General features: G+C 37.9%; 1 protein-coding gene across 1 annotated transcript; it reads right to left on the bottom strand.

Annotated features, from left to right (window-relative positions):
* Nucleotides 1–6,450: 6,450 nt before the first annotated feature.
* On the bottom strand, nt 6,451–12,595 carry LOC109909971 (tissue factor-like). The gene is made up of 6 exons (XM_020509081.2): nt 12,162–12,595; nt 11,758–11,866; nt 9,898–10,091; nt 9,495–9,679; nt 7,596–7,770; nt 6,451–6,858 (listed from the first exon to the last, which is right to left on the bottom strand). The coding sequence occupies exons 1-6, from the start codon at nt 12,235–12,237 to the stop codon at nt 6,731–6,733; spliced, it is 867 nt and encodes a 288-aa protein (XP_020364670.2). The 5' UTR covers nt 12,238–12,595; the 3' UTR covers nt 6,451–6,730.
* Nucleotides 12,596–13,169: the final 574 nt, after the last annotated feature.

Here is a 13,169-nt window from a genome sequence, read left to right as displayed (position 1 = left end):
TCCTCATATCCTTAAAATGTTCTACAGCTGCACCATCGAGAGCATGCACCACTGGTTGCATCACCGCCTGGTATGGCAACTGCTCGGCCTCCGACCGCAAGGCACTACAGAGGGTACATCACTGGGGCAAAGCTTCCTGCCAATCAGGACCTCTATACCAGGCGGTGTCAGAGGAAGGCCCTAAAAAGTGTCAAAGACACCTGCCACCCCAGTCATAGACTGTTCTCTCTGCTACCGTACAGCAAATTAGAAAATAGTAAACATTTATAAAAACCCTTGAATGAGGAGGTGTGTCTGAACGTTTGACTGATACTGTATATCAAACTGACAATGTCTTAGAAAAAATATATAAACTATTGATGGAAGGAATGTTGGAGCATAACTAATTCAATTACAGTTAACTAAAATGTATGCTTAATCCAGTATAAACGAATGTATAGAATGTATTATACAAGAGACAAGTTCTACAGCACAATGGCAGAGTCATGTCTCAAGTGTAAAACTAATAATGATTCAATAATCCATGCTTTCTTGGAACGCTATCAAGTCCGGAAGTTGTGGGCGGAGCTATAAAGTTGGCTGCCAGAAGTATTACAATGTACACTTACTTTTAATCCATCTGTCTGCATATTTCAAAACATGGTCTATGGAGGTGTGAGATATCCAATGGGCTGAACGATGCTCTAATCATCACTCATTTTGAAAAAAAGTATACTAAAAACTTAGTCAATCAATCAGCCATCATTAACACAATGGAAAAATAGAATAATTTATTACTGAAGTATTGAAATAGCATGGGTGATCGAGAAAAACAAATTGTTACAATTTACAGTAAGTCCAAGTGGAAAAAAATAATGCAGGTACTAGGGGTGGGGGTGTGAGCATGCAGGTCTGGGCAGATGAGATGTAGTCGTTGTTTGTGTGTGTCTGTAAGTTGTTGTTCGTATGTAATATATGTTTTGTTTTTGTGTAGAAATACACACTGCTCAAAAAAATAAAGGGAACACTTAAACAACACAATGTAACTCCAAGTCAATCACACTTCTGTGAAATCAAACTGTCCACTTAGGAAGCAACACTGATTGACAATACATTTCACATGCTGTTGTGCAAATGGAATAGACAACAGGTGGATATATATTATATTTTTAAAAATCAAGCAGATTCTAAACCTCCCAGCATATAAATCACAATCACACATTTATGACTCCAATTGTTTATATAATATGTTTTTATGATATAACTATTCTAAAGACCTAGTCGTGTAATGAGCCATGCATGTCTCATGTAACAGTTAGTTAGTTTGTTAGTCGGTCCCATGAAGTTGAGTACACGGCATGCCACAGGGTTGTGCAATCTCTGCCAGGTCTTTAGAACAATGAGGTCTTTGTTACTGTAGTGAGTGAGACTATTGCACCTCCCAAGGCCACCGGCAGGTATCTGGTGTATCCAGCCTGGTCCCAGATCTGTTTGTGTTGTCTTGCCAATTCCTATGACAATGACCATAAAAGTTAGCAAAACAACACAAACAGATCTGGGACCAGACTATGGTACCTCCACTCCACTCAGGAACAGGTTCAACTCTATTTTTGGGCTGTCATGCAGTTGATTGGACAATTTAGCAACTTGATGTGATGACTGCTCCGGGCACACAATTATTGTTTTAAGTTCAAAGTTGGTTTTGGCATTAATCACATAGAACAAACTCATAATGTATATTTAAAATGTAACTGAAGCCAACAAACAAGTTATCTATGTGGCATCAATATTAGTCAGAAACATTTATTGTATTGTCAAAATGGACTACAAAGTGTAAATAGGATAATTTTATTAATAAAGTCGGTCTCGTCCAAAACAGAGTTTTGTAAGTGAGTTAGTCATGACTTACTTGAGGGTGGGGTTTTGACTTCGACATGCTCACTTGACAACTAAAACAGGACACACAGCTGCGGTGATAGCTCTCTATCCAATCCTACCGCAGAACACAGACAGTGAGACAGATCTTGCAATCAGAGCAGTGGATCTGACTGTTTTTGTAAGACAACACATCGCACATTTTATAACATGAGAAATACTCCTCCGAACACCTTAGCTAGATGTCAAATTTCACGACTAAAACCTCCTCCGCAAAAACGTCAACTCAAGAAATCTGTTATTAATTTAATCTTAGATTCATTCTGACTATTTTGGGGAAGTAATTCTGGCTTTGTTCCTATGGTGTTTCATGGGGGACAAACATCCGTAATGGCCACATTGAACCACACCCCAAGACTGAAATCTTGTTTTTCTTAATGAGCAACAGAGAAACACATTCAGAATCATTGTGTTCAGTTGCTTTTTAAGAATAGGGTTGAGAATGTAGGGACATACATGGATGAGAGGTTGTCACACTGCTGACATAAAAGCTGATAGTGCCCTGAAAGGCCTGTAAACTGCAGACGGCCACTCAGTGTGGTTTATAGACTCATTTTAGAAGAGATGTGGATCATAAAACATGGTGTGCTTGTATGAAACAGAAATGGGATGTCTATGGAATTCAACGCAAAGATCACAGACTTGACTTCTATGTAAAGACAAACAGTTCGTTCACAGAGAGCTTGTAAAAATGTTCTACTTCGCATTTTTCTCATGAACAAAATTCCATAATTTTAATTGAATGTCACCACAACCAGTTCTATGTTTTCCTGAAAGAGAGCAAAACATTCACACTAAAGAATTTGTCTTGGTAACAAATGGTAACATTTTATATTAATGTCCCTTAAAAATATATTTCATAGTTGCAACATGCTGAAAATTGTCTCATGGTGTCCTGATCATCTCTCTTAAAGATGCAATATGTAACTTTTTCGGCAACCTGACCAAATTCACATAGAAATTTGAGTTATAGATCTGTCATTTTCATTGAAAGCAAGTTTAAGAAGTTGCAGATCTGCTCTATGTGCGCTATTTGGTTTGGTACACAAGCTTCAAACAACTGAAAATACAATATTTTTGGTTATGGAAAATTCACAGCGGTTTAGATGGTACAATGATTCTCTACACTATACTTGCTTGTTTTGTCACATAAACTGAAATTAGGTGAACTATTAGAATTTTAGCAACCAGGGAATGGCGGAACGATTTCTTCATATTGCACCTTTAATAAACCATACAAAAACAAACTTACCACTGGATTGTGTGGCCAAAGAGCTCTATTTTTGTGACGTCTGACCAAAGCACCCGTTCCAATCCAAGTGCCAATGCCGTTTAGCAAACTCCATGCATTTACATTTGTTGGATGACATGAAAATAGTTCCTTGTCCATGCACACCAGTAGTGGGTTTGGCATCGAGATGAGAATGCATCAGTAGAAAATAACCCCATACCTACTGTAAAATATGGTGATGGATCTTTGATGTTATGGGGATATTTTGCTTCCACTGTTCCTGGGGCCCTTGGCAAGATCAACAGTATCATGAACTTTACCCAGTGCCAAGACATTTTTGCCAAAAACCTGTTTGCCTCTGCCAGGAGGTTGAAACTTGGCCAGAAGTGAATCTTCCAACAAGACAATAACCCAAAGCACACATCGGTATCCACACAGAAATGGTTAATTGGCCACAAAATAAACATTTTGCAATGGACATCTCAGTCTCCGGACTTGAAACCCATTGAAAACCTGTGGTTTGATTTGAAAAGGGCAGTCCGTAAGCACAGACCAATGGATATCAATGGAACTGGAAACATTGTAAATGGAGGAATGGTCTAAGATCCATCCCAATGTGTTCTCCAATCTCATAAAACGTTATAGAAAAAGGTGCAGTGCTGTTTTCCTAGGAGAGGGTGCACAAAGTATTACAAACTGGAGTGGCAATCATTTTGTCACCTATCTTTTTTTGAGAAAATGAAAGATTAATTGTTTAACAAAATCTTGTAATATTTGTAATATTATAAAAGAATATATATATATGTATATATTTTTTTGCATACAATATAGCTCAGTACATCTGGGAAAGCATTGTGGTAAAACAGCAGACAACTTGTTCTGTGGGTAAATAATGGCTTGGATGGATTCAATGTTTTGTTTTGTCACAGTTCAGAGGAAAAGAGAAGTCTCTGAATCGACAAGTTAGCCTCAGGAAAACAATGTGAAGATTTCAGAGCATGTTTGTAGAGTTCCCTGAATGACTCCAGTCCTCCACAAAACTCCAATCACTCTTTTAATCAAGCGAGACCTTCACACCGCTACACATACTGCACATTCCTTAACTCTTACTGTTATTGTATGAGGACTAGATACTCCTGTAAGAGAAAAGGTTCAGTAAGCCAGACTTACATTATGAGTAACCTTTCCTTGAGACCTGAAGAGTTGTTTTAGGTCCCCGAAGCTAATGCCTAGGCTTTAGATCAGACCGCTAGCACAGTCTTGTGTCTATCCTTCTCTCCCAGGTCAGAGTTTATTGTGGTAGCCGGTCACTATCCTGTGTGGTCCATCGATCCCAATGGCCCCACAATGTGCCTTGTAAACAGACTACGACCACTGCTGAATAAGTATGATGTCACAGTCTACCTGAGTAGTCATGACCACAGTATACAGGTGGGTACGTAGTTTGGATAATTATCATGACCAAACATGTACATTAAATAGCAGTTTGAGGTGAAATAACCAAATGTTTTATGATCGCTATATTAACTTAAACTTGATGTTAACTAACTCTCCACACTCTCACCAGTTTCTCAGAGAGGATGATGGGAGTTCCTGTTTGGTCAGCAGGAGTGGGACCTCTTATAACATCAACACCCAAGTGAAAAAAAGTATATTATAATGTGTTACATGTATACTTAAATATACACAAAGTCTCAAAAGTAATAACATACTTCAAAGACGAGATGTATTTTTTCAGTGTATCTGAAGTACAGTATAAATATGATATCATTACACTTCAACACAATTATTAAGTGTACTTTATAGTCATAGTTTTTTTCAGTATTTTTCATTCAACTATAAATATGCTATCACAACACTTCAAAGCACTTATTAAAAGTGTACTTTATATTAATATTTTTTTCAGTCTTTTAGTATAGTATAAATATAATATAATCTACCTTCAATACATGTATTAAAAGTGTACTTTTAAAAAAAAATCTGTGTAAGTATACTATATGTTCATTATCATTACATTTAAACACACTCATTAAAACTGTACTTCAATTTCAAACTCTTTAATTGTACATTAGTATATTCATTCAAAATACATAATTTACACTTGTAAATTGCAGCTCTAGCCACAACTGCTTTGTAAATAGCATGTTAACATTGGTTGAGAAGATGACTTGGTCAATCAAGGTAACCTCTACATGGCTATTTACAATAGCTGATGTAGTTAATTAGTAGAAGTGTATTTGTAAAAGCTTAGTTGAAACACATTATAAATACACTTCTTTTGTAAAGAAAATACAGGAATTCTAATTCAAATACCATTTTAGTATAATTATAATTTATGAGAAATATACATCAAATGTACTTAAGGTGAATTCAAAGTATATTTGTTTTGCTCTTTATCTAATATACTTAAGTACAATTTAATATACTTAAGTCCCAATTTAGATAATTTTAAGTGTATTTAATATACTTAAATGCTAATAAAATAAAATGTGAATATACTTCAAATATGTTAGTAAAGTATGATTTAAGTATTTTTAAATATAATTCGTGTTTCCGCTTGGTGTAGATTTGGCCTTGTGTTGAAGATTATTATCATGCTGAAAGGTAAATTCCTCTTAAAGCGTTTGAAATTGTACAGATTTAATGAGTGTGTTTAAGTTTAATGATAGTGAACATATAGTATACATAGACTGAAAAACAATGAATTTATTGTACACTTTAATAAGTGTATTGAAGTGTGAGGATAGCATATTATAGTATACTAAAACACTGAATAAACAATGAACATAAAAGTAGACTTGTAATAAGTGTGTTGAAGTGTAATGATATTATATTTATAGTATTCTCCAGATATATTATTAGATTTTTTTGTATATTAAAGTATACTTTGGAATATTTGGAATGCATTCAAATAAATGCAGGCATCACGAGATAGTCAACAATGAACTACTGCAGGCCTAATATGCTGACTGTTACTATACTGTATCTTTAATCCATTTACAAAACTGAAAACATCTCCTCATTCCATTTCCTTGGACTCCCCCCAAAAAATTTGTGCATAAGATTTTCACAGAATTGTAAATGGATAATGTTTTGAAATTTTTAATTATATGTTGTTGTTTTTTCATTTAAAAAAATGAATGTGTGACACTAATGTCAGTTGAATGACCTGTAGGTGCTGCTAGTTAGACCCTTTTTGCAGGAACTACATAAGACTGATGTCTACTGTGATAACACTCAATTTGCGTAACCTTCCCCCACTCTTCAACAGTGTCTCAAATCAAAGAAAAACACATTACCACAAATGAATGACAAGACTTTATTATGAACATGCCATCACAATCAAACAGAGTACCATATTAGTACCACATTCCACAGTTGTGTTTCATTTTGCTTTGATTATTTTACATCATGTTCTGTCATCTAACTGTTTGTTATTCATATATTAAAGATGTCCAGACAATACTCACGCAAAACAATTTAGCTTAAACATATAACCTATATACGGAGCCCTCAAACCTTTAAAGCATCAATATATTTTCTATATGGCCCATGGCAAAATGTGTAGAATTGTAGGAAATTAACCTAAGGCTTCTCTCCATCGTCTCCACTAAAATGTTTTGCCGCGAGGTTGGAGCCCCCCCACAACCGAATCTCGCTTAGGGCCCCCCAAGCAGCTGGGATGAACCCAACGATCACTCCGATCCCATACTCTGGAGAAGAAACAGGGTTGTCGACCATTATTGGACTGGACAATGATTCACACGCACACACATGCACGCACACACACACACACACACACACACACACACACACACACACACACACACACACACACACACACACACACACACACACACACACACACACAGGGACTTCTCCAGTGTTGCATTTCACATTCAGTCTAAACATTAGTAATTAATTTGCTTATTTTATCCTTCGCATTCCCATCCCGAATGGCCCACTAGGAGATATGATCAGCACCTCTAACCCTCTTCTCATCATTCCTCACAGCGAGTAAGATGCACATGAATGATTCTACATTTGTAATACTAGGACTTGGCATTAGCTAAGTGGCTAAGGATTCAATATCCTCAGTACCACAGATGCATATCTGAACTCCCTTAAATATATAATGGCCAACATGAATTATCGAGTTACAGAATATATTAAAACAGGGCCAGATTTCCTTAATGAACACAACTTGTCAAAAAGATAATGGCTGACCCATGAGCCAGAAATGTATACTGGGAAATAAAAGACACCAAGCCTGCTACAGTACACCTCAGAAGTACTATTTATCCCGATAATATATACGTATACCACTTAGCAGATGCTTTAATCCAAAGCCACTTGCAGTACAGAGACAATGAGAGCATACATTTTTAGTATGTGTATGTGATCCCTGTGGGACTTGAACCCACAACCTTGGCATTGTTAGTATCCTTACCTTCAAAGACGGACTTATCGTCGCCCGGTGAGCACTGTCTTTGACTGAGCTCTCCCAGCTGATTGTCTGTGCTGCGGGAGGGGATGTAGGCCTGGACGTTGAAGCAGTAACTCACCCCAGGATCTATATCCCCCTCTTCTAGCTCTATCTCACTGCTTGCAGAGATCTTTGTTTTCTAGAGGGAGAATTACATAAAGAAGGCATGTCTTCTGATATATTTCATTTTGTATAACTTGTTCATTACTGTTTTACTATCATAAAAATATCAAATATGCATAAGACACACAGAGAGATTTCCCATGCAATATAATCAGAAGTAAGCTTGCTAATCATCCACTTAGTGCATTTAATTTACACTGAACAAAAATATAAACACAACTTGCAACAATTTCAAAGGTTTTACTGAGTTACAGTTCAATTAAGGAAATCAGTCAATTGAAATAAATTCATTAGGCCCTAATGGGAATGACTGGGAATACAGATATGAATCTGTTGGTCACAGATACATAAAAAAAAAGGTAGGGGCATGGATCAGAAAACCAGTCAGTATCTGGTGTGACAATCATTTGCCTCATGCAGCACGACACATCTCCTTTGCATAGAGTTGATCAGGCTGTTGATTGTGGCCTGTTGTCCCACTCCTCTTCAATGTGCGAAGTTGGAGGATATTGGCGGGAACTGGAACATGCTGTCGTACACGTCAATCCAGAGCATCCCAAACATGCTCAATGGGTGACATGGCTGGTGAGAATGCAGGGCATGGAAACACTGGGACATTTTCAGCTTCCAGGAATTGTGTACAGCTCCTTGCAACATAGGGCCGTGCAATATCATCCTGAAACGTGAGGGGATGGCGGTGGATGAATGGCATGACAATGGGCCTCAGGATTTAGTCACGGTATCTCTGTGCATTCAAATTGCCATCAATAAAATGCAATTGTGTTTGTTGTCCGTAGCTTATGCCTGCCCATACCATAACTCCACCGCCACCATGGGGCACTCTGTTCACAATGTTGATATCAGCAAACCGCTCGTCCACACGACGCCATACACGGTGTCTGCTATCTGCCCAGTACAGTTGAAACCGGGATAATCGAAGGTGAGCATTTGCCCACTGAAGTTGGTTACAACGCCAAACTGCAGTCAGGTCAAGACTCTGGTGAGGACGACGAGCACGCAGATGAGCTCCCTTGAGACAGTTTTTGACAGTTTGTGCAGAAATTCTTCGGTTGTTCAAACCCACAGTTTCATCAGCATTCCGGGTGGTTCGTCTCAGACCATCCCACAGGTGAAAAAGCCGGATGTGGAGATCCTGGACTGGTGTGGTTACACGTGGTGTGTGGTTGTGAGGCCGGTTGGACGTACCGACAAATTCTCTAAAACAGCTCTGGCAACAGCTCTGGTGGACATTCCTGCAGTCAGCATGCCAACTAAATGCACACAAAGACTTGAGACATAATGGTACAAACTGCACATTGTAGAGTGGCCTTTCATTGTTCCCAGCACAATATGCACAAGTGTAATGATCATGCTGTTTAATCAGCTTCTTGATATGCCACTCCTTTCAGGTGGATGGGTTATCTTGGCAAAGGAGAATGCTCACTAACAAGGATGTAAAGAAATGTGCGCAAAACAATTGAGAGAAATAAGCTTTTTTGCATATGGAACATTTCAGAGATCTTTTATTTCAGCTCATCAAACATGGGACCAACACTTTACATGTTGTGTTTATCTTTTTGTTCATCATAATTATATTCCTTAGCTTGAACCTTTAAGGAGCATACATCATTGATGAACGTCTGTCTCATTTGGTTCGACCCCAGGCCCTAGAGTACTTTTAGGAAATTTAAATATCTAGTGTAGGGCTGCCATTTTTATTACCCTCCCCTTTAAGCTTACCTTGCCAGTGCTTGTTGCTTTTCCAAAGGTGACTTTGTACTGCAGTTCATCAGCGAAGACATCCCGGATGGTTCTCCGTTGGTTCTGCTCATTGAACAGGGCTATGGGAGGGTCTTCTACATGCAGGGTGATCTTCCTCTTGTCTTTGCTCACCTCGATCTTGAACTCAGGTCTGCCTATAAGCGCTGGAAGGGAAATACCATGAGAGGTTGACAAGCTGCTTGTCACACCTGGCGCACACTCTTCTTTCTCCCGATGATTTATAGAAGAACCAACATTTCTTCACTGGCATGCAGAAAATGTGCCCTGATACATGGCTGTTGATTCCTATGGCACCGCAGGTGTCAACAGCCATGTATCAGGGCATGCAAAGAATGTGTCATTGTATGGCTGGGGTACCTACTGTCATTGTAAGGGCTGAACCTCTCCGAGGTTGTGTGGGGGAACTCTATGAGGTCAGAGTTCACACCAAGTAGGGGTTTTGAGAGGACATCAGCGGAGTATATGGCCTTCAGGTCCACCAGAGAGTTGGACAGGTCACACTCTGTCTCCATAGTCCTGATACAGTGTTGGTTCTTCTTTCTGTTCTGACCGATTCTGAAATAAAGAAGATATTTATGATATAGTCACAACATCGTTCTGATACTGTTAGCGTTCTTCTCTCTGTTCTGGCCAATACTGAAATAGACATAATAGTAGGTTTCAGTCAAAGGATTATCATTATCTTCAAACATGTTTTTTTTGTTGCATTTAGGTCATTCATTGGGTCTGTATTGGAATCTTAGTTCAACAATAAGAAAAGTACCAAATATGAATCTTTGACTTGAATCATAGTATTGAGCTCTTTGCACCACATATCACACACATTGTACTTCATCATTTTTTTGTTGTATTTTTTCTATTTTCAGCTCCAAACCCCCTTGATCTATTCGACGGTACACAGAAAATTGGCCGGTGTTGATTTTTCAGTAACATTTCTAGTGTTCATTCAGGAGTTAAAGTGGTGTAAAATAACACTCAGTGGTGTAAAAGAACCCCAAGTGTTGGTGTTAATAAACAGAGGTATTGTTTTACAATGTTGACATTAAAACAGTCCCATCAAAACCACACCTGTTATTTTCACATTTCCCAGCATGTTTTTTTAGGATTGTTTTTCATATCTGTGTTTTTGCATGTTGCCAACATTGATTGATTGATTGATTAATTAATCTTATGCTACACCAAGATATAGAACACATTTTTTTTAAACTAATCCAATCAGTTAGTAAGATTTATAGCACCCATTAAGGAAATAGTTGTTCAAATTTAAATGGTTTAAGTACTGTTTTTTAAAATTAAGTTTACTAACCATGTCAATTAATTAAGAATGCAGGTTCCTGGTGAATAAAAACATCTAACTTGGATACCTAACTGGCTGGATAGCAACAGGATTTCCATATCACTTTACAAGCCAGCATAATGTGATTTGCAGGCCTGATGAGGCCTTTTAACCAGGAGTTTCCTAACACTACTGCAAATTAGGCTTTACACCATCCAGTGTTAAAACAACACCAAAAATGATTTACTGTAACACTAAAGGTTTTAACTTCTTACACTGAGAAAGTGTAACAGCGTCAGCACTAAGCAAAGTGAGTCCAGTTTACTCTGAATCAAGTGTTATGTTTTACACTGTAGGTGTTGCGTATTACTCTACAGTAGAGCTATGCTAACACTACAATCGAGTTTCTTTGAACAATTCAAGAGTAAAAAGGGAACACGGAAACAGAGTTAAATCTTTACCGCTTTCAAAAGTGTTATTTTAAGACCAGTACAGTGGGGATCATATGTTCACTGAAAATTGTGTACATTTGAAACTTTCAAAGTTAAATGTACATCATTGACTTTTTCTGTGTATAAGATGCATGCATTTCTGAAAACTCTTTTAGCATGTGATCAGTGTAGTCTGATCGCATCAGTCCTGACCCTGACTCTTCGGGGTCAGAGACTAAGACTGGGAATAGGTTAGTGCAGACCTCCCATGATAATGTGATTATAGGCAACAACTTTTTAATATTTCATGGAGATGTTTCATTTCATGAATCGTATAAGGCAGTAATGCAGCATTTGGTAATAACTTGATACGTCGGCAACTGACCTTTTTTAACCAACCATTCAATAATGATTGAAGTGCCCGATAAACACACTATTCCATGGAATGATTGAAATTGTTCTCTCTTCCTGTAAATGCATAAACCAGAAATCAGTATGTGAATGATTTACTTACATTGAATATTCAACGGTGTATGAATAGTTGGTGGGTTCAGGATCCCACAAAAGCAGTGTTTTGAAGTTGATAGACAACCAAGAAACGTTCTGTGCCTTGGGATAGTCCCCTACAAAAAGAGCAAGATCAGTTTAACTACATGTAATGTTAGACATTGACAATGGGTGAAACATAATTAGGTACAGTGTGCCTTTTCATGAGAGGGTCACAGGGTGCATTGCCTGTACTGTAAATCAGGCTGGTCCCAAGCAGTCCCAAGAAGTTATCAACAAAAGATATGGACATTATGGCTTTTAAATAATGCAGTAAGCCTATGTGCATAAGTATTTTATTTATCCACACTATTTGTCTAGTGTATAGCTTTTAGGATTGTAGGCTATATTTTAATAGCCCATTTGCCTCACCTGAAACACAGTTTGTAAAGATGAGTACAGTACACAATTTCGTAAAAAAAAACATTTTCCTTTCCATTCTTATCATTTTATATTCCAACAGGTAAGTGTAAAAACAGTAATCCGATTGGATTGATCCGTGCACGGTTTCTTTAATCAATATCCGTCCTTAAACAACGAAGACGGATAATAATTTCGACTGCATTAATTCCTTTTTCTGTCGCCCAAAAGATTGAATTAATGAGCAGAGACAGTGTGGGCGTGTAGAGGAGCAGCTGCAACAGGTTACGTGTTCTATCGGTTTCAAAGTAAAAGCTATGTGACTATCTGACGTTACATGACCATTGCTCCAGCTAGCTAGCTTTCGATAGGTTAGTTACAATAAGGGCCACCAACAAGTAACGTGAGTTAATTAGCTAGCTGCCTTGATGGCTTTACTGACAGACAAGACATGGAGTGAGTGGTTTCGCGCACTATCTGTGTACACAATGGCCAAGGATCGTTCAAAAGACTATCCAGCCCCAGCTAGCACAGCTTACATAGGCTACCAAGTTTTGACCATTAACCTCTCTCTCACTCTGCCATTAAGTTAGTATTAATTCATTATCAGCAGCAGTCAGTGGCGAAGCTTCAGCTGGTGCAGTCACACCAGGTCCCTCGGTACAGGTCCAGATCTGCAGAGCCGTGGGCACATTATACAATTTGAATACCACACCACCATGCCTAAGCATTAATTGCTGACACTGGACTATTAAGTTTACGAGTAGAAAAGAAGCTTGCTTTAAGCTATGCTATATGATAAATGATCCAACTAATGGTTTCACCAACAAAATGTTCTTTTTTTTGCCACTACATAAGCCAGGGTGATATTTTAGTGTATTGATGACAATAAATCAAATTAATTTGCTAAATGAATCATATTATTCAATAGTTTCAATACCATGTTAAGATAATATAATGCATTCTGGGAATCATTGTGCAAATACTCCCCAAAGCGTTGTTGTTTCTGTCATCGTTTTT

Source organism: Oncorhynchus kisutch, linkage group LG18 (genome assembly GCF_002021735.2).
Source record: "Oncorhynchus kisutch isolate 150728-3 linkage group LG18, Okis_V2, whole genome shotgun sequence".
Taxonomy (NCBI): domain Eukaryota; kingdom Metazoa; phylum Chordata; class Actinopteri; order Salmoniformes; family Salmonidae; genus Oncorhynchus; species Oncorhynchus kisutch.
This window is presented reverse-complemented; position numbering and strand designations above follow the sequence as displayed.